This window comes from Sminthopsis crassicaudata, chromosome 3 (genome assembly GCF_048593235.1).
Source record: "Sminthopsis crassicaudata isolate SCR6 chromosome 3, ASM4859323v1, whole genome shotgun sequence".
Taxonomy (NCBI): domain Eukaryota; kingdom Metazoa; phylum Chordata; class Mammalia; order Dasyuromorphia; family Dasyuridae; genus Sminthopsis; species Sminthopsis crassicaudata.
In genome coordinates, this window is record NC_133619.1 from 33371124 (window position 1) to 33394300 (window position 23177).

Genomic DNA, 23177 nt, shown 5'->3' on the forward strand with positions numbered 1-23177 from the left:
ATGAAACAGTCCCTGCCTTCAAGCAGTTTACATTCTACTGGGCTCTCTCTATCTTCCTTTCTTCAGATTAAACATTACCATTAACTTCATAGGATCATGGATTCAAAGCCAATGAATCTAGCATACAACTATCATTTCTTAATTTGTCTTTACTCTCTTAAACATCAGATTACTTTTTTTTTTTTTCATAAATTTAGAATTAGGAGAGAGTATAGAAGTCATCTATTGTAAATTTCTTGTTTCGCAGAGGAAGAAAATGACATACAAGAAGCTTAAGTAACCTGCATAGGGTCTGTAGTATGATTTGAATAAAAATCTTCCTCGCTCCAAGTCCAAGCCCTCTTTGACATTATACCATAGTGCCTCTCTTTCAAATTGTATTTAATAAATGCCTACTACATGCCAGATATTGTACTTAATATTTTTCTTGCAAATTTTATCTTAGTTGATCTACCCTAGGAAGTAGATGCTATTATTAACTCCATTTTACAGTTTAGGAAACTGAGGCAGAGAACTCTTAAATAACTTCCCCAGGATTATACAGCCAGTTAGTAATTAAAGATGAATTTAAACTCATGCCTTCCTTATGCCAGATCCAGTACTCTATTCATTGTGCTTTCTATATTGTTGTTTGTCCCTCATTCTCCAAGAGGGCCATGATACCAGGGAGGTATGGATTTGAGTAAGTAAATTGGATTTGAGTAAGAGAAGGCTAGGTAAAGTCACCTGCCTCACTTTCTCCTCTAGAGCCACTTCTATCCAGTGCAAGATATAGATCAGGATGAGTGGAGATGGCTTTGGATCTGGTGAGAGTTTCAGCTTTTTTAAGTCAAAGTCTTGATATGCAACAAAAAACCAAAACAGTTCTTTTCCACAAGGATTTTATATTCTATTGGGATGTTGAATTTAGACAGATACATAAATACTTTTAACTGTCAAAACATTTTAAATATTAGCAAAGAGGCTACATAAACATATTATAAATTATGACCAGATTGGAGTTATATCAGGAATGCAGGATTAAGTAAAGTAGCAGGAAACACTGTAAATGTAATAGCTCATAATAAGAAAAACAACAGAAATCATATAATTATCTCAATAAATGCAGAAAAAGCTTTTGGCAAATTGTAACACTAATTTCTGTTAAAAACACTGAAGAGTATTAACATAAATGGATCTTTCCTTATTATGGTAAATAATATCTATCTAAAACCAAAGCTAGCATTATATGTAATAGAAATAAATTAGAGGTCTTTCCAGTAAAAGGTGGGATAAAGCAAAGGTGTTTATCATTACCACTATTTGATATAGTGCTTTAAATACTAGTTTTGGCAATAATAAAAGAAAGGGTAATTAAAGGAATAAACATAGGCAAAGAAAAAATGAAATATCCTTTACTTGGTGATATGGCAGCTTGTTTACAGAATCCTAGAGAGTCAAATAAAATTAATTGAATTAATTATTAATTTCAGCAAAATTAATCCATATATATCATTATTATTTCTGCATATTACCCCCAAACCCAATTAAATCAATTAATTCTAAATTTACATCTTTGGGGTCTTGGAAATCTCAAGTCAGGGCTTTAGATCTTCAACTGACAATGAGATAGTTGGAAAAGATGATCTCTAAGTTCGCTTCTAGATATGAGATTCTGTGATTGTATAAAAATGAGGTGGTTGAACTAAGTAATTTTAATATTCTGTGATTTTTAAATAATTGTATAACTTTAGGGAATTCAATTAACCCTGAAGTACCATAGAAATAGTGCTAAATTTGGAGTCAGAAGTTGTTCAGTCATTTAGTCAATTGGAGTTTTTTTGAGTTTTCATGACGTGGTGGTTTGTTATTTCTTTCTCTAGCTCATTTTACAGATGATGAAACTGAGGCAAACAGGGTTAAATAACTTGTCAAGGGTCATATGGATAGTAATTGTATGAAGCCAGATTTGAATTCAGGTCTTTCTGATTCCAGAAAGCCTTTTGGGAAGGGAGGGAAGGACTACCAGCTCTAAATATTCAATGTGTTATTTCTATGACTTCAGGAAGTCAGTGAAAATCTCTCAGCTTCCATTTCAACTGTAAGAGCCCTTCCCCTCCAGTTCTATGGTTTTTAAACTATAGGTTTTATGAACTTTTACCAGACTCAGTTCATCTGTAAAATGATGACAAGTATACCTGCCCTGCCAACTTCAAACCATTGTAAGGATCAAAGAATGAAAATGCTTTAAAGTTGGAGATGCTCTGGCTTAGACCAAGTACTTACCCTTCCACCAGAGGGAGAATTTGAAAAGATCCATACTAGCTCTGAAAGAAGCTTAGGGAGAGTTCCTTTCCCTTTCCCACACAGCAAGATTTCCAGTAACCTTCTTTCTACATATGAACTAATTTGTACCTAGAGATCAGGAGAAGGACAGGTGCTTTCAAAACACTAGCATTGGTTGCCATGTTTTTTTTTTTTGTTTTTTTTTTTTTAATATATAGAAATAACAGGATGGCTGACTTACCCTCCTTTTGTCAGAACCTCTACATTTTGCTCTGAAGATTAAAAAAAATTGCCAACCAACACTTTCCTAGGTAGAGTTTTCATAGGCTTCCTTAACCTTCCTTTTCACCTTCAGCCTATTCACGTCAAAATCAAAGTCAAAAATATAGGCAAAGTCTATGTGCTCAGCAATGTCTATTATCCAGTAGACGTTGATAAAGAAGAGGCATGGTACTCTAATTAAAAAAAAAATTCAATTTCAGAATCGCTCTTATTTTTTCTTCTTGGAGGAAGAGACAGAGGAAGATGGTCCAACTATTGGAGCATGACTAGGTCAAATGTTTTTTGAAAAGGAAGGTCAAAGGAGAAATGAAAGCTCTTCATCACCAAGTTGGTTACAGTGCGATGAATTTTTCATGTACAGCACTTCTCAAAAACCTCCTACCAAAAATGGTAGAGAGGTTGTATTTGGTGCTTATATACAATGGAGTCGAACTAAAATAGCAATGAGGGTCACTAAACCGTATATAAGAATTCCTGTGGCCTTTATATTGATTTAGAAAGCCCATTTATACAAACATTTATATTTCTTTTTATTTAACAAATATGTTAATACATTGAAATGAGATTTTTTATCTGGAATGAGCTACACTTGAAAGGCTTGTTTGGCCCCTTTGTTATATTTAATACTTTTTGTCTTATCTCCCTAATCTGTTATAAAATCTGTGAAGTCAGAGACCACACCTAATCTAGACTTCCTATTGCCCCCAGTGCACAAACCGAGAGTCAGAACATAGGAGACACTTAATGTATGGATCCTTAGTAATTTGTTCCACGTTTCTGAATCTTAGTTTCCTTTTTTATAAAATGAAGAATTAGACTAGAATATTTCTAAAGTCCATTCCATTGTCTGTATGAAGAGAAACTTGTAACCTTCTTTTCTATATTAAACTTAATGTGGTTTATGGGTGGTATCAATTGTGCTGATGACTTTTCAGTTAAAAAAAAAAAGATTGAGTCTGATGAGAATAACAGGATTATTTCTGAGCCTTTATTCGATCGAATTATGTTTTTAATAAAATAGAATACATCTATGATGCTACAATCCTGATTCCATTAACCTGACATTCATTCTAGATTATCTGCTTCAGCTCTTTTGCTTTTCTAACTGATAAGCAACTGATTAAAAGTTCAAATATCTCACCTCCAAGTTATGGAGCAAACTATTTCCCAATAGTTTGTCTCATCCTCAAGGAACACCAAATATTAAATTTCATCATACTACTCTAGGACAGGTAAAACATATTGAGTGATTTATTTTTTCCCTGAACAATAAAGGATTAAAATGAATATATATGTATATATTTATAGTATACATACAGAGTTATTTTTTATCCTTAGAATAAACATTTTCCAAAAAATATTATCATTTTTCATGTGTTTTCTTTCCCCCTGATGTATAAAACTTTATGAAATTCTGGCCATCCCATCCCCCCAAAATCCCACTTTAATTATTATACACATTAGCAATTTTTTTCTCTTTTTCTTTCAGCTCTCAGGAGAAGTGATTTTGCAAATTGCCAATGATCCAGTTCTGCCCTTTAATGCTCTGGATATAGCATTAGAAGTTCAAAACAGCCTTAAAGGTAATTTATGAGAATTATAGTAATTTGAACAAATGTAAAAAAAAATGTTTCGTCTAATTTTCAACAACGAATAGTAATATTCTGATGAATGTCATATAGCATTCTTCTACTTTCTTCAGCAATGCAAGAAGTCTCTCCTTCTAGAAGGTGAGCAATATTGGGCAGGGAAAAATTTTAGCTTCCTTATTGATAAGACAGAGGAGCTGTTGAGATATCAGAAGAAACTTTGAATTTGGAAGATTTCCCTGACTATTCATCTTTCTATCAGAGATGTCATTTTATAGTTTGTACACTGGTTCTTTGAATTTTATGTGAATCCTACCCTTCAGTGTCTCTGCCTGCCAGCATCATGACCTTCACTATATCATTCTATAAAGGTAGAGATTAATTTAGATTTTATAGGAGAGAGAGTTATCAAAGATGGAGTAGTATTCTATGGTAGCATCATTCTTCTTCCATTACTGTGAGGATACCCTATGAATTATGTACCAAAGAATAAGGAAATGAAATCACCCAATAACAAATTGGGAGTTAGAAGAATTAGATTTAAATTCTACCTCTGCTATATAACTATCTGTGTGATTCTGGACAAGTCAGCCAACCTCTCTAAACCTCAATTTCTTCATCTGAAAAATGAGAAATGGGATTATATGACTTCTGATATCTCTTCACTTATTTTAGTCTGTATTGATCATCCTATGAGTACCTCTTCATATGTCCTTGAATAACTCTTAATTATTTTTGGACCTCAGTTCCTTCATCTGTAAAATGAAAAGCTTAGATCTGATGGTCATCATAATTCCTTCTAGGTCTAGAGTTGTGATGTATGAGCCTATGATCCTTTACTCTGCCAGGTGATTTCTACACAATCCTACCATTAGAATTTTTCCATAGGAAAAATACTTTCACTTTATAAAAATAATACACATGATATCTACCAGCACATATAGTAAAGGAAGGGTCATTTTATACCTCCTTGTTTCCTAGCAGAGGATATTTTAGTGAGAATTTAGTGGTATTATACAGCAGTCACGAACTTACTCAAACCCAAATAGCTATTTTATTTTGAATATAGGCAATAATCCCAGATGATTTCATTAGCCTAGCAGTATGCATGCACAGTGTTAAATTAAACATAATATTTAGCCGCTTAATATACGCATAAATTGTTTATATTTCTTCTGATTTTATTATGACAGTTGAGCAATAATTAGACTTAAGTTCTTGGCTACAGTCAAAGATAAACAGTCTTTGTGACTGATCCATAAAATGCTGTTTCTCCCGCACTGCAACCAGGGGAAGGATGAGAGTCTCTGAAACCCAATTGCAATTTCAACCATGTAATTTTCACCATTTGACAACTGGCCATTTCATTTATTTATTGCATTGGTTTACATTGGCAGCAGATCATTCCAGTTCTCCTCCATCTTCACAACCATGAAGAAGAAGGATAATTTACCACAGAAAAATTTGTTTCAGTTGATTTATTGGTTATTGCTGGAGAGCTGAATTTGATGGAATGACCTTGGTTTGAATGTTTAGCCAGAACTAAACAGATATATTTAGGGAATTAATATGTATATGCTCATTTACTGGTGTATTTGTTTGTATGGACATATAAATGTCATATATTCTAGTAGATAAGGTTAAAATAAGTGACAAAGTCTATATTTTATTAAAACTATTTCCTAATAACTTTGTTGTTCAGTCATTTCAGTTATGTCTAATTCGGTGACCCCATTTAGGGTTTTCTAGGCAAAGGTTCATTGCCAAATACATTGCATTTCCTTCTGCAGTCAAGTTACAGAGAAGGAAACTGCGGCAAACAAGGTTAAATGACTAACCCAGGGTCACAGAACTAGTAAGTATGTGTAAGACTGGATTTAATATTAATCTTCCAGATTCCAATATTGCTCTAACTGCTGTGCTACCTAGCTGCCCTTTCCTGTCAATAGGAAACGCAACAAGAGAAAGTATAACAGTAAAAGCAAACAAACAAAAAATAAATAAAAAGAAAGATTAAATAAACAAACAAACAAATAAATAAAGGCACCAGGATTGGGTTTAGAAGGTCTGAACACTATTCTTCATTCTACTCACTACCAAATCACTGAAACTCCCTTACCTTGGTTTCCCCATCTGTATAATGAGAGGTTTTGTCTATCTGATTTCTGAAGTCCCTTCCAGCTCCATGACCTTAAGATCCATGAGGGTTCTTCCAGATGTACATGCCCAAAATGATTGGAATTGTCATAGAACTTTATAGTTTCTTATAGAGCTGAGAAGGAACATAGAAAGTCACACAATCCAACTCATTCATCATACAGAAGTAGATGTTGTGGCTTATGTAACTTACCTAAAATCATGTAGATAAGTAGTGTCAGTACCAGGATTGGTCCTCTGACACTTAATACTAAATCTAGAGGATGACAAGTTTATAATAAAAGCTTTACATCCTCATAATGATTTATATACATTATTTCATTGGAACCTGACAACAACCCCAGGAAATAGATAGTAAAAAAAAAATTATTATTCCCATTTTCCTGATGAGGAAATTGAATCTCAGAGAGTTTAAGGGACTTGACAAGGTCACTCAACTAACAAATCATGGATAGAGGACACAAGTTTGCTGGCCATTTTGTTACTACAAGAATATAGTGCATCTTTGCTGGGGAAGCTTCATCCCCTCTGTAACATAGAAATTAACAATTTTATATAATTTATGGTCACATAAATTTGCTTTTATTTAACACCAACCATTTGTCTTTGTCAGCAGAGAAGTTAGTTAACAACATTCTTCAAACAGTAAGTGGCCAAGAAAAATAAAAGTCATTTAGTCTCTGCTCTGACTCTATACACATTTATTTAGCTCAATCCAGACACAGCAGGAAATCATCATTCTGCAATGTGTGGCTTACTGCCGCCTCTGTAGCTCCTCACGAAATGGAAAATGGTTCTTGGCAGCTCTTCCTCCTGTTCTCTGAATAACAGACAATGTTGATTTAATCTCCCTTTTTTCCCCATTAGCTCTGATAATTCATTAGCGTCAATCACTTAATTTTAGAGAAATGAAAATTACTTTGAAGGTGATAATTCCATGCCCTGTTAGGTTTACAGTTTCATATTTTGAAGCTTGTCTCTATTCTAAAGTCACAGCACATTCTGATCTACCCACTTCTGGTTTTGTTTCCTTTCTCATTTCCATAAACTCCTCTTCGTTTTATAAGAAAATGAGATTATAGGTACCTATGAACCAGGAGGCCCTGTGCCAAAAGCAATGAGTTGCCATTTAGCAAAGTTTGATTGAATTGAATTGAAATTCTACTTGCTGGAGCTGTAAGAGATTCTTAGCCACCACCTCCTTAACCCTCACCATTATATAACAGTGGTTTTTTAATCATCTCTAGCCCACTTCCTCAAGATGTTTTGTTTGTTCAGTCATTTTAGTTGTAACTAACTTCATAAGCCCATGTGTAGTTTTAATGGCAAAAATACTGGAGTCGTTCGCCATTACCTTTTCTGGTTCCTTTTACAGATGAAAAAACCGAGGCAAAAAAGGTTTAAGTGACTTACCCAGGTTCACATTCAAGGCTGGCTTGGAACTCAGTCTTCCTGACTCCAGGCTCAGCATTCTGTCCCCTTCATCTCCTAGCTCCCCTCAGATCTTTTAAGGTTGGCAGAACCTCATCTGGTCCAGTATTGTTTCTCTCTTCCTCAGCTTATGAATGAAGCTTCTCAAAAGCTAGACCTTTTGAGGGAAGGATAAACTTGTCCCGTATCACAGAGTAGTCTAGAATTTCCAATTTACTTCAAATGTTTCCTAGAAAATTAGAAATTAAATTGTGCCCCTCTTCTCACAATGTTCTCACTCAGTGTTAGAATCCTAAGGAATCAGGTCTGAATTGAGATTTCTTAGTGTTTGACTATGTGATCCAGTGAATCAGGTTTATTGTCTGGGGACATGTGTTCAATTTTGATGCTACTATTGAAATCCTATGTGACATTTGCCAAATCCTTTCACCTAATCTACTTTGCTCATTCACAAAATAAGAACTTTAATCATATAATCTTGAGATCCAGAAAGAACTATGGGGATGAAAGTCATATTTTCACCTTTTTTTGTTGTTGTTGTTTGGTCCTTTTTTCTTTCTCACTTTCTCCCTTTTGATCTGATTCTTCTTGTGCAGCATGATAAATGTAGAACTATGTTTAAAAGAATTGCATATGTTTAAACTTATTGGGTAACTCCCCCCTCTAGGAGAGGGGGAAGTTGATGGGGGAGGTTTTTCAAGAGTGAATGTTGAGAACTATTTTTGCATGTTTTTTGAAACGAATAAACAAAGGCCCTGTAATAAATACACTTAGGCAAGCAAAACAAATTCCCATAAAGGACATTTCTAAAACTATGCATATAACCACCTGCATATCACCATCAGCTCTCTGACAGGAAATGAGTAGCATCTTCTATTCAGTCCTCTGGAATTATAGTTGATCATTGAGTTGATTATAGATATTAAGGAACTGATCATATATGCCTCCTTTATTTCTGCAAGAAATGTAGATAGGAATAAATTTTAAATTGTTTTTTAGAAGCTCATTTTTATTGCTTTTTGAAGGATGGATTTGAATTTGGGTAAAGATAGTTAGAAAGATCAGATTTTTTAAAGCTTTTATTATAATCCAAATCTAGGATGAAGCTATAAGAGCCTAAAATGAAGTTGGTTGAATGAGTAGAGAAGAGATGTACAGGAGATATTTTGTGAAGATAGAGAAGACAAGATTTGTATGGCAATGGACTGAATATGTGAGCTACTCAGCACATCCTAGCTCTCCTTCCCATCCTCGGGAATGGGGTCTGGAGACTTTAGGAGACTTCCTAGTGGAAGAAACTTCATTTGATCAAATTAGATTCTGGAATTGCCCTGAGGCTGGCTCCAAGTTCTCATTTCAGTTTTTCTGAATATTCCCAATCTTCTATTTAGGAGTTCAATCCTAGAGATTGAGGTCAAGGTCAGTAACATCAAATTGTAAGTAGGTAGGGAAAAGGAAGCTTGGCCAGAGGCCCTAGTCTCTTCTCAAGATGCTGCCTCAGGAGCCCAGCCATCCCCAACTTCTATTCAGCTTTACTCTCACAAGGATTTAGCCTATAATTCAGAGCATTAGAAGCTGCCCTGAACCATGAATCCAGTAATCCAGGTTCTAGTCCATAAACCTCTTGATGAGGGTGAAAGAGAAGAGTGAAAAAGCTGACTTGAAGCTTAACATTAACACCCCCCTCCCCAAGATTTTGGCATCTGGTCCTATCACTTCCTGACAAATGGAGGGAGAAGAAATGCAAGCAATATCAGATTTTATATTCTTAGTCTCAAAGATCATTGCAGATGGTCACTGTAGCCATAAAATTACAAGATGCTTGCTTCTTGGAGTGAAAGCTGTGGCAAATCTGGACAGCATACTAAAAAGCAGAGACAACATTTTGGCCAGCAAAAGTCTCTATAGTCAATGCAATGTTTTTTTCAGTAGCAATGAATAGCTGTGAGAAAGGCTATAAGAAAAATTGAGCCCTACAGAATAGACACTTTCAAATTGTGGTACTGGAGAAAACTTTTGAGAGTCCTTTGGACATCAAGGAGATCAAATTAGGAGGGGGGGGGAGAGGCAATTAGCAAGTAAAATTAATTTTTTGGAAGAATTTAACCAAGAAGAAAAGGAGGAGCTTTTTATTGAATAATAGGATGACTTTTTATTGAAGTTTTTTTTTTTTTTTAATCAATAGAAATCTATATATTTTTCTTTGTATCCCCATTGTTACCATATTGAAGAAAAAAATTAACTCTTTGTATCAAATATGCATAGTTAAACAAAAACATGTGACATCAGCCTCCATATTTAAAAAAAAACATATTTTTCTAAATCTTAAGTCTATCATCTCTCTATAAGTAGGTGAATAGCATTCTTTATCACAGGTACTCTGGAATCATGGATGTCATTCTTTTTACAGTTTTCAGAATTGTTTGTTTTTGTAGTGTTTTTTATTATTGTATGAAATTTTCTCATTCTGCAAATTTCTTTATCATTTCATACAAGTCTTCAAATTTTTTCATTTTTAAAATTTTACTTTCAATTCACAAAACAAAAGAAGCACTTCCATAACATAGTACAATAAAAAAAAAATGGTTGCACATGAAACCACAAATCGACAATGTGAAACTTGTTTTTCCCTCCAAATGGATGACAAAGTTATATTGTTATTAATGTAATGTTAAATTTTATCATATTGATGTTGTCATATTGTTCTTCAGTTTCTGTTCCCTTTAGTCTGCATCTATTTATAAATGGGTTTCCATGTTTCTTAGAAATGAAGAAGTGACAATTTTCTATATCTCAGTAGTATTCCATCACATTCATATACCACAATTTGTTTGGCAGTCCTTCATCTGATGAACATCCCTTTAGTTTTCAGTTTTTGCCATCCCAAAAAAAATACATGTGTGTGTGTTTTGAGGAGAGAGAGGGAAGGGGGGAGAGAGAGAAACCATTTCCTCTTTTTTTATTTCTGTATTGTTTGATGGAGAGACTGGGTGTGTTTTCAAAGAATGAGCCAATAAATAAGAAAAGTTTGAACATTAGAGGAAAACTGGGGATGATAATGAGATTATGCTAGAGAAGATAGAAGAGAGGAAGGCAGGTGTAAAGAAGTTTTTCTTAACAAAATATAGGGTCCCTCTTTATCAGATCTAGAAAAAAAGGACAAAATAGTAAAGGATAATGTCAGAGGTATGTGAGATAAAGAGAGGAGGAGAAGAGAGAATTCATGTCCACCAACTCATGTTCCAGACATCACTGTCAAGAAGACATGTCAACCTATGAATTTGATTTCTACCACTTTGTGATATATCAAGACTATTTTTGGGGCGCTCTGAAAGTCTTTCTGGGTAACTATTTTAGCTCCAAGGATCGAAAGTCTTTTGGTTGAACAGGCCTTTAAATACTATCCATGGATCTATGCCATGTTAAACCACATTTTTTTGAATAATAAGGATCAAGAGATTTTGCAATCCTGTCTCTTTTCTCTACCTGCATTTATTGTTTATTTACCATCTTAAATGCCTCACTGAGATGATTCATTATGATTCACACCTAAAAGAACAGCAGAAGGAAGAGAAAATGCAGGATAATAAAGAGCCCTTGTTTCCCTTAACTCTACCAACACTGGCGATTTCTTTTTTTCTGTCAAGTGGTGCCGTGAAGCATTTTTAAGATGATATTAAGTAACATCCTTTCCCCACCTTCTTTCAAATCACCTGCTGGGTGACTTTTAACTACCCTATTTGGGAAGAATATAAATCACACGTTCTCTTGTCAGTATGAATCATTGAAGCCGAAGCAGTGGTTATGCGATTGTTAGCGCCTTTAAAACTGTGATAAGCTCATTTCTAGATGAATAGGCTCCGTGAAATATTATTCAGGAGTGAGCCTATTTTTTGATATAAAAAAGAAATCCTCCCCCCCAAAAAAACACATCTAGTTTAAAGTATGACCAGTATATTCACTCTTGATTTAAAATGAAATTGAGTGGGGCTCAAAAAAAAGACTTCAAAAAAAGAAACCAAAAGCCACCAAAGTTGGAAGAGAAAGGAACTGCTTAATCCATTTAAATCCATAAAGCATTTATTAAGAGCCTACTAAATGCAAGATTCTATGCTAAATGCTAACAAAAAGGAACACTATCCCAACCACCCTCTCTATTCCATTAGATGGAACACCGGTGTTTTGGCAGACATAAAGCAAAACAAAGTTATTTGTGAGACAAGATCCCTAACAACTGAAGGAATTAGGATAAGACTCCTGTAGAAGGCAGAATGTGAGCAGAGTCTTGAAGGGAAGGAAGCTAGATGATTGTTGGTTTTCTTGTTGTTGTTGATGGTGATGATGATGGTGATGGTGATAGTAAAGAGGATGATGGTGATGATGGTGATGATGATGATTATAATGGTGATGATTATGATGATAACAAAACTATCATTAGTATTATTATACTTTAAGATTTGCAACATAATTCACAAATGCTCTCATTTGATCCTCATGACAACCCTGTGAAGTGGGTACTATTATTATTCCCATATTATGGATGAGAAACCTGAGATTGAGAGATGTAATGTTCTCTCTAAAATGTAATGTTCTCTGTTGAGGTTTTCTTGGGGTCTCTGGGAGCAGCCTTCATTTCAGTTCAGTAATCACCACAAGTACAGCCAGGGATTAAAGTCCAAATCCTTTATTGTCTCCATCAAAGTCTTATCTCCTTCACTTGGGACTCAGCTGGTTTTCTTAGAGGCCTATCTCTCTCTCCTTGGTTCCCAGAGCTTGAGCTCCCACCTCTTTCTCTGCCCTCTGAATCTCTCCAAATCCAAAAGTTTGTGCTTCAGCCTCCAGCCACCACAAAGGTGGATGATGGAATCAATCTGTCTCAGCCCCCAAGAACTTCTAGTGCACTTGTCTTTCTGGCCCCAAGAGCTTCTAGCTTATATGCCCTACACTGAGTACAAACCATTCATTATATCACTAGGAAACCATTATTTGTTGTAGGATTAAATCAATGCTAAACTAGATTTAACCATTTTCTCCTCAATTCCACTTAGTACTTTCTTTCAAATTCTGGCTCATAATCTACTTGTAGGATTAAGTCAATCATACTGAGCCATGCTAAATTAGATAACTATCATCTCTATCCATTCCACTGATTTAGCACCTTGTAAGAATCCTTTATTTCAAATTCAGAGTTCTGGCCTGTAACTGAGAGAAGTTAAGTGATTTGCCCAGCAATTGGTCATCCAGCCTTTTCTTGAAGCCTGTCAATAAAGTATTCACAACACAGGAACTGCTGGCATTCTCTCTAATGGGCTTTTTAGGTTTTGCTTTTTCAGATGACAAAGTCAAGGAGCAAAGATAACCATGTCACATGGTGTCAGAACAAGAATTTTAACTCCAGTCTTTGGATTGTAAACCCAGAGATCTTTCTGTGCTATGCTAAGAATGATCAGAATCTGCATATGTACTGTCAAAAAAATGTCAAAAAAAATGTTATAATTATAAAATAAAATAAAAATTAAAAAAAAAAAGAATGATCAGAATCTTCTACTATCTAGAGGACTCAAAAAGAATCATTGACTGTGCCCCCAAAGATTTTTTTAGGGAACAAATGGCTACAATAATTTTAACCCAGCACAACTTTCTGAAGATCCCTATCTAGACCACTTTTTTCAAAAATCTAAATGGTCCAGTTTCCTGGGATTCAACGTAGTCAAGGACAAGCACATTGAGCCCTTTTATGTCTTCTTTCCTTCCTTTTCTCTAATTCTCAATTCTAGTGTTCCTGATCTAGTATATAGCATCTACTTTGGATTCTTTGTTCTAGTTTTTCAATAATTTCCCTAGAAATTGGTTGTAGGAATGGCACTAGAAAGAAAGCAGGTAGGACACAATTTTCCTGAGCCTGAATTTCTTTACCTATAAAATATTCATAATATTTGCTCTATCTACTTTGGGCATAGAACATTAAAAATATTATCAGACTTGGTTGATGTGTTGGTTAATCCTGTTTAACTCTTTCTTACTTTCTCTCTCTCCTTTATTCCTCATGCTGCTGCTGCTCCTCCTCCTCCTCCTTGTCCTTGTCCTTCTTCTTCTTTTCTCTCTCTCTTTCTCTTTTCTTCCCTCCTCTCTCTTTCTTCCTTTTCCTCTCTCCTCTCTCTCTCTCTCTCTCTCCCCCTCTCCCTCTCCCCCTCTCCCTCTCCCCCTCTCCCTCTCCCCCTCTCCCTCTTCCTCTCCCTCTCTCCCTCTCCCTCTCCCTCTCTCCCTCTCCCTCTCCCTCTCCCTCTCCCTCTCCCTCTTCCTCTCTCACTCTCTCTCCCTCTCCTTCTCTCCTTTTCTCCTTCTCTCCTTTCCTCTCAATCTATAATACTATTATCATTCATTCTAGCAAAGGAGATAAGAAGAGAGAATGACATTCAATAAATATTTATTGGTGGTGATGATAGATGCTCAGTAAACACCTGGTGAAAGAACGCCTTTATTTGGCATTCTCCTCTGAAATAAAAACAAAGTAGATGATTGCTCACTTAAAAGAAGATGCATCTAACTAACTGCCTCCTGAAATATGTCAGGATAAGTCAGGTTGGCATTTTCAATTAATTTTTATGCTGTCAATGTCGATTTTCAGTGTTTATGATAAATTGATATCTCTCACCATTCAAACACCATGTTTATCTTTTCCTTGAGAGCTCACATTTAAAGAGATAATTTTCAAATTTGGCTTGCTAAATTTTTTCTCCCTCTTTTAAATTTTTCCTCATTTAATAGAGGTATAGTTCATATTTGGTTGGGGAAGGAGAGGAGCAACTACATTGATATTCTAAACATACAAAAATAAAATCTGAACTCTTATTGTAATGCCAGAGAAACTGAGGCAAGACAAAGATTAGTTTTTTTCTTTTTGTTCTTTTTTTTTTTTTTTTTTTTTTTTAATCTTTTTAATGTGGAGAGTTTAGGCTAGCCGGTGCAATGGAACTCATGTTCAAAAATCATTGGACCCTGAGTGACTGAAGCAGAATCCTTTTATTTATTTATTTTTTTAGCTAAATAGAATATATATATATATCTTGAGTATATAAAAAAGGCAGATAAGGGGGACACACTGTGTGTGTGGATAAGCCATAATTCTAGGAGAGGACTTTAACTTAGTCCTAACAGGATAAGGGTCAAGATAAGAAGTTGAGGGTGGAGGACATCAAGGTGAGGGACAATACTCAAAAGGAAGGAGGATTATTCCAACAAGGATTGAAATAAGGCACCTGGAGTTTTATGATTCAATAGTATTTCAAGGCTTCTTTTCTGACTCAATTCTCCCAGTACTAATTACATATTTCTGTTAAACTCCTTTAATTGATGTGTTTTGTTTTACCTTACCTCATCCCCAAATATACTTCTCCCCCATCCACTACCAATCCCCCATGGTAAAGACTAAAAAAGAAATAAAGAGAGCAAAGTCTGTACAGTTAGACCTCATCATTAACCAAATGTAATAGTGCATGTGCTGTTCAACACCCAAAGGCAACCATCTCTTTGGAAGAGGAGAAGCGCTTTTTCTATCTCATTATCTGAGGCAGAGAAAACAGATTTGATATGTTAGATAGAGGTTATAGAGATGGGATGGGCAGCTTTGGCTTGGAGTCCAGAGGTTTAAGATAAATTTAGCAACATGCTAAGAGTCAAGATGAAAAAAAAAAACAAAAAAGCAAGAACTGGATAGCTGAGGGGTCCAGAAGACTTATTTTCAATTATACCCAGTGAGCATTTATTAAATGCCTACTATGTTCAAAGAAATGCGTTAGTCATTGAGGATACAAAGTGTAAAACATCAAGGAGTTTACATTCTGTTGAGAGAACATATCTAGAGAAATAGCTACAACTTGATTTTGGGAAGAATGGGGGTGTGCACAGTGGAAAAGGGAATAAGTATGCAGGAAGGTTTTAATTAAGGAGGAATACTTGAGGAGAAACGTGGAAAAAACTAGTATCTAAGGGGCAGAAATGAGTCAGGAGAATAACCTAAGCAACCAATCATAATGATTTTATATATATTTTACTATGTATCGAACACTGCTCTAAGCTCTATGGAAATGCACAAAGGGAGAACATGAAAACGGATAATTAAGTACAAAACAACTTTTTTTTTTTTTCTTAATTGAAGAAAAGACACTAAAGACTGGGGGAATCCCAAAAAATGCCTAATGTTGGAGATGACATTTGAACTGAATTTTTATTTTTTTAATTTATGTAATAAATAAGTGTTCCCATAACATAGTTTTAAAAAGTTGATTCCACATGAAACTGCAAAGTTATGTACAGCTATTCCTTTTAAAAATACAAAATTAACATATAAATTCATTTTATAAGCTGAATTATTTTTAATGAATTAGGAATTTAATGAATTAAGGGGGAGATGATCCTTACCTGGAGGCAGTAATCATGAAAATTCAGAAGGGAATAGGAAACTGGCTAAAGGACACAGCCAAGGTCATACATTTGCCTTCACTGACTTGAGGCTAGCAACTATACCTGCTGTCTCCCAGCTCTTCTCTCTGAGATTTTCTCTCTAGTTCCCAGTATATCATCTTTATTCCTGCTTTATATCACTACCTGGCTTGATCTTCTGATGGTATGCTTTGCTAGGGGAAACTACATTAAAACTCTTCCAATATGGTAGTGTTTTTCAAAAGATCTTGATTTTGCTAATTTCCCATACTAAAAAATGTTGTTTTCCCAGTACTTGAAAAAAAAAAAATCCCTGGGCTATGTGAGAAAAACTTCTTTGTGAATTTTTCCTAGAAGTGTTTGCACAGTATTCAAACACTTTAGCATAATTGAATGGCAGTCCCAAATCCGTTTCAAGAAAGCAGGGTGTGTAAGCTCATTATTGTGTACCAGACACATTGTTTTTTTTTTTTTTTTTTTATTTCCATGAAATTTCTGCACTGCTCATGACATTGTGGCTCCGAGGACTAATAAGGAATAAGAAATCATGCTTCGTAGTTTGCAAAAAAAAAAAAAAAAAAAATTCATAGGCCTCCCAAATAGAAGAATGACACCTTGAGCATGAGTTGCTGCCAAAAGAATTTGCATGACTGGAAGAGAAAATCCAGAATTGATCTGAAGAGTTTGGGCTTAGAGAGGAAGACTGCAATGGATTTGTAGACTTTGTGTTTCAATATAATTTCAGAGTCAGCATGTAAATAAGCATCCTGCCCTGAGGTTTGTTTTTTCAAATCCACATCCAGTGGGAGCTCCCAAAGCCAATTCTTCCCTTGCACTCCATTAGTTTCTCATCTTTCCATCCTCTGTTGGACTCCCTTGGATGTCTTGTCTAAGAGGCTATTGAGTGTAACATACAGGTTTTGTTCTTTGAGGAATGTCGGCATTATCCCTCTGAAACACCTATTTATCTTTCACCAGGTGACCATGCCCACATGTCCCAGCTGCTGGAGATGGCTTCCCGCCTGAGGGACAGTGCAGAATTGTTCCAGTCAGATGAGATGCGCCCTGCTAATGATCCCAAGGAGAGAGACCCTATTCGAGTCAGGATGCTGAATGATATTCTCCAAAACCTGGAGAAGAATTTCTTAGTACAGCAGGTGCCTCCAGGTTTTTACCGGTAAGATATCTACTCTAAACTCCATTTACTTTTCCCTACTGGGTTGAATTGTTTCTTGTTTTTAGAACTAATACACTGCACCAATGCCTTCACTTGACATCTGACTCTGGAAAGCAAAGCAATTGTCTGTCATAACTACTCAAAGCTCAGGGTTTTTACATCTGTAAAAAGAAGAGTGTGGATTCGGTGATCTCTAAATTCCCATATAATTCTGAAATTCTATCCTATTTCTGATACTACCTAAATGACCTTAAGCAAATTATTCTGCCTACTGTGATGTTTAAAAAGTTCAAGAGAAACAGTTTCAGGGTAATTAGTCATTTTTAAAATAATGTTAATTTTATTAATAAAAGAGATTAATGACACTCTTGAATGGCAAAGACCCCTCATGATGGAGGGCTCACGGTTTATATGTCCTAATATGTGGGACAGCTATGACCCAAATCCAAATTAAAATCAGAGATTCTCAAGGTAAAAAAAAAAAAGGAGAAAGGATTTATTATGCTCTCTCAAGAAAGGGCAACTCCCAACAGACAAGGTGTCAGTCAGTAAAGAGCAAAGTACAAAATACAAAACACAAAATTATACAGACCCTAACGGGAAGTCCCCACATTCCCCCAACCTTTGCTCCCATTGTCTGGGGTGTCCAGGCTTATCCCCTCTATTTATCCCTAAAACAAAAAAATACTAGTAAATAGCAAACTCTTTGCCCATTAAGTACTTAAATGCAAATTAAGAGGTGGGGGAGGGGACTGGAGGGAAATATTTGTTTATTTAAGATAATCAAACACTTGCAGCAATTAGCTATTGCTCAACTGGTTATTGCAGAGTCTCAAGTCACAATAGGGCGTAGATCAAGGCCCCTTTTCCATGAGAGGTCTTCACTCAGTTTATCCCATTCACTGAGAAGAATGGGTGTTCCTGAGGATGGCAATCAATTTTGATTGGTTAGCAATTAATAAGAACATGAATACTACAGTGAGAAATGGGCTTATTCCAAAGAGGGACCAAGAGACTTACATCATCATGTCACTCTTGGACAAAGGGACTATTTATATACTCAGACCACACTTAGTCTTGGGCAGGCTAAACAAAGGATCTACCTCCACCCAACTTGTTTGAGAGGAACACAATGAGCAAGAATTTACCTTAGATTAGATGATCCAGACAGAATAAATTTTGGGCGGAGGTCAGTAATGTCCTTTAAAGGCTGAACTGGAAATAATGGAATAAGACAGGGAAAATGTCAAGATTGCCCCATAATTGGTAATTAATAACACTTTTTTTAATCCTTTGGCTTTAGTTCCTTTATCTTTAAGGTGGTTTTGCATGTCCCTATTCCTCTGTATATTTTCTGTGTGTTTCTGTGTATTTTCTTATTGGTGATTGATAGTAATAACTTTTGCTTAATGACATTCTTGTTAAAGAAAAGAGAAAACTTTATAAAATTAACAAAAAGAGCACACATGGAAAGAGGAATTTTTTTTAAAGCTTTTTTATTTTCAAAACATATGCATGGATATTTTTTCAACATTGACCCTTGCATTGCCTTGTGTTTCAGACTCTCCCCTCCTTCCCTCCACCCCCTACTGTAGATGGCAAGCAATCCAATATATGTTATACATATTAAAATATATGTTAAATCCAATATGTATAAATATATTTATATAATTCTCTTGCTGCATAAGAAAAATCAAATCAAAAAGGAAAGAAAATGAGTAAGAAAACAAAATGCAAGTACACAACAACAAAAAGAGTAAGAATGTTATGTTGTGGTCCACATTCAGTTCTCACAGTCTTCTTAATGAGGGAAAGGAAAGGGGGAACCCCAGCACATAGATAGCAAGATAATCCCATGAGGTGCAGGGTCCCCTGTAAATGAATTTACAGGCCCAAAAACCTAGATTGATAAGTAAAAGGTTTATTGTAGAAAGATGCCAGGGCCAGAGGTGGCCGCTGGGCGGGCAGGAACCCTTACATGGCTGGAAGGATACCATGTGTTGGGGGAAGGGCTCCTGCAAAGAGAGTGCTTCGGCACGTTACCTAGAAGATGATGGGTGGTACCCCCCAAGTTCTTGGTGGGCTTTTCAGTTAGCTCAGATCAGGTGAGGGCTAGGGGAAGCTGAACTGATAGTGGGGCTGGGCCCGGATATTCAAAGGGTGCCTTTAACCAGGATTTGTGAATCAAGGTCAGCCATGGGTTGGGCAATTAGAAAGGAATTTTAAAGGGACCTCAACCCCCATCACTCTGGGTGTAGATGGCTTGAGAGAGGAATCTTATTACACAGAAAGTTATGATGAATTCCTGACTTGATGGAGTCTTAATATTTTTATACTTATTTCAGCTTGCAATCTTGCATTTGATTTCTGGGTAATAGAAGTATGGTACTCTCATAATTGTAGGATCTGGTCCATGTGGGCTTTCCTTCCTGTAATACGGTTGCCTTATCTGGAAAATGGGGGAAATATTACACAAAATTGTGATATCAAATGAGATGAAATATGAACTGTTTTGCAAATACTAAAGTTCTGTTTAGATGTTAGCTCTCATCATCATCATTGCTATTATTAATTATCATCCATGGGGGTCTATTTTGTGCTTTTTTCATGCTTGTTCTCCAGTATGTTTATCCTGGGATCACATAACATTTGGGGATAGAGATGAGGGTGTTGCTATTTTTGCCCCAACATTATACAGTTACCAAACCATGAAATATTTTTGTGCAGTTTTTTAAAATGCTGGTTCCCTTCCTTTCCCTCATTCCCTTGAAGATGATAAATTAATTTGTGTAGCCACCTACCTTCTGTGCTTATTCCTTTTGTTCATATCCCATATGTCATGAGAAGCCTATATTATAGTTAAGTAGGTACAGAGCTGGGCTTGGAATCATCAAAAGATAGTTTCAAATTCCACTCCTAATAATGGATCCATTTGCAACATTTTGTTTTGTTTTATTACATTTTGTTTCCTTGAACTCAAATAAATTATTAAAGATGAAAAGCTATATACAGATTTCATCTGTGTTACTGAAAAGACCTTAGGAAACATAGAGTCATAGATTTAGTTCTAGAATAGATCCTCTAGGTATGGAAGTTTAGATTAAAGAGTTTAAGTGACTTGACCAAGTATATACAAGGCAGAGTCTAGATTTAAACCCCATTTGAATCCATTTTATACTGCCAACACCATAGCTATAAAATCATGGATTATTGGCATATTTCATATCTGTGCACCCAGATTCAGTGAATTTAGTTTTAAATACAACTAACCTTTATGCCAGAAATTAGTAAATGCTGATTTTAGAATCTCGATCCTATTCTTGAAAGATATAACAGATGGCACAACTGCATATAGTTGATAGATTCTATATTCTCAATTGTAAAATTCATCCTTGAAAGTACAAAACAGGAAATTTTTTTAATGTTCTATCATTTTTTCCTCCTTTAAACCGAGGAAATAAAAGATGTTAATAGAAAGGAAAAATGTCCAGTATGGTGAATTAGCAATGTGCCAAGAAAATTATAAAAGAATGAGATTACTCATTAATAGATTGTACATGGAAAAAAAAGTGATATAATTATGAAAAGAAATCATGGAAAAGGAATTGTAATAGGCAGTAGTTAATTACATTTTTCATACTAAGCAGAAAACTCTGTAGATGATGTTCACCCAAGAAGTACTTACTCTTCAGTGTGATGGGATAATGAGAACTCTCATCAAACAGGAGGTCAAAAGGGATTTACCTCATAAAAATATTGTTGATAAAAGCTGACTGTGTAAAGCCAAATATCGCATTTTTAAATTGGCTTATGTCCTTATATTTACTGCCTATTACAGAAGTGTCAGGGAACACTAAAACATATTAGTTTGGGAATATTTTTATTCATTTCAATGAATAACAGAATATTTCAAAGCTTTGAGCCCCCAGCAGTGTAGCTAATACCAACAGTCATCTATATAAAATATGTTAGATATTAAGAATATTTTTAAAAGTATACTCTAGAGTCCTTATCCTCAATCATCTTAGGATCCTGTTATAGAAATGGAAAAAAGATATGTCAAGGCAAATAATACAATGCAGTAAGGTCTAAAAGCTAATGGATGATATAGAAAGCATGTCTTATAAGTGTCAGAAAAACAAAAAATTACTATGGGTTGGAATAGTCAAGGACGACTTTCTTGAGAAGGTATTAATTCAGATGAGTTTTGAAGGAAAGATAGGAAATGATATGGGGAAGCTATTAGAGAACAAATAACTAATCTAATAAAGATTAAAGTAGAAGTCTATTCATATTCTTTTCCAGAAAACAATAGTATTAATAGTTTGACTGAAAGGTGGATTAATAAAAAGAAATAATTGTGGGATTAGAGCCAAATTGTGGAGGATCTTGAATGTACTATCAAGGTATTTGGAATTTATTCTTTGTACAAGAAAAAAAATCATCATTTTTGAGACTTTTTGTGGGGGAAGAAGATAGTAAGGCATATAAACGGACATTTAGGTAACTAGTAATATAATAAAAATTGTTTAATATCACAGATTTAGAATTCAAAAGAATCTTAGAACTTACATAGTTGAGCCTCCTCATTTTTCATATGAGGAAGCTGATAATACACAAGTTGTTAATTGTTTACATTCCCATCAATAGTAAATGATGATTCCAGGGATTTGAATCTAGGCCCTCTGATTCCAATTCTGAATCTCTCTCTTTCTACTATGCCAAGATAAGGGGAAAACTGTTATTTGCAAAATAATTTGGATGATGAATGATAAAGGAAATGAAAAGGAAGCAAAAGTTTCAGTAACAAGAAAAAGGAACAACTGGCAAGTTATATTAACTGACTGAAATATGAGCTTATGATTTAATTATCTTTTCAAGACAGAGAAAAGACAGCAATGACTGGGCTGTCCTCAAGATCCCTCTGAACCTATTTAAATAATGCCATAATACAATTTCTGAAGTAGCAGAACTTACAGAAGAATAGGGTAAAATTGTTTTCTAACCAAAGACAACTTAGAAGATCAGTTGTAAAAGTCTTCCATTGCATAGTGAGAGTAGAGCATAACCCAGCCCCAGCAAACCAGAAGTAGACTGTGGAATCTATTGAATCTGTAGTGGCAGCAGCTACTTCTGGAGCTCCCAGCCTACAGGTGGTTAAGGGAGGGGATCAAAAAACTAATCAGAAAGAGATCAAAGGGTCTATTTGCTGGCACTAGGGATATGACTTTGTTAATTTGCACATGCTCAGATCTGAGTCACAGTTCTGGATGGTAATCCCAGGGTGAAGAGAAGCACTAGCACACCAGAATTTGTGAAGACATAGTGAAGTGGGGAACCTTACTCATAGTTCCAGTGAAGAAAAAAAGTGTTTATGATCACTGAGAGAGCAGAACATAGTCCAAAAGAGTAGTAAAACATCCCTTCCTAGATCATAAAACTTAGAAAAAATTTAAAAATTACAGGTTTCTAGAAGGATCTTTAAAACAGCTGCTCAAAATCCCTGAAATTTGAAACAGTACTTCCATGCTGGAAGCAGAGCCCCACTTTAAGAATGAGTTAAAAGTCAAGAAATAGATTGGGAAAATGAGCAAACAACAGAAAAATGTTATGACCATAGAAAGCTACTATGGTGACAAGAACAAAACACACTCAGAAGAACATCACAAAGTCACACCTTCTACATCCAATGCCTCAAAGAAAAAAATATGAATTGGTTTCAGGCCATGGAAGGACTCAAAATAGGAAAATTGATACAAAAGCTTACTGAAGAAAATAATTCCTTAAAAATTAGAATTGAGGAAATGGAAGGTAATGACTTTATGAGAAATACC

The 23177-nt window shown here is 35.3% G+C and overlaps 1 protein-coding gene across 7 annotated transcripts in view; it reads left to right on the forward strand.

The window, feature by feature from the left end:
• The window catches only part of NAALADL2 (N-acetylated alpha-linked acidic dipeptidase like 2), a 1407963-nt gene that overhangs the window by 1339205 nt on the left and 45581 nt on the right, over positions 1-23177 (forward strand). For all 7 annotated transcript variants that reach the window (XM_074298220.1, XM_074298221.1, XM_074298223.1 and 4 more), the window contains 2 exons: positions 4037-4130; positions 17145-17343. In XM_074298220.1, coding sequence (XP_074154321.1) covers positions 4037-4130; positions 17145-17343 — 293 coding nt within the window. The remainder of the gene's footprint in view (positions 1-4036; positions 4131-17144; positions 17344-23177) is intronic.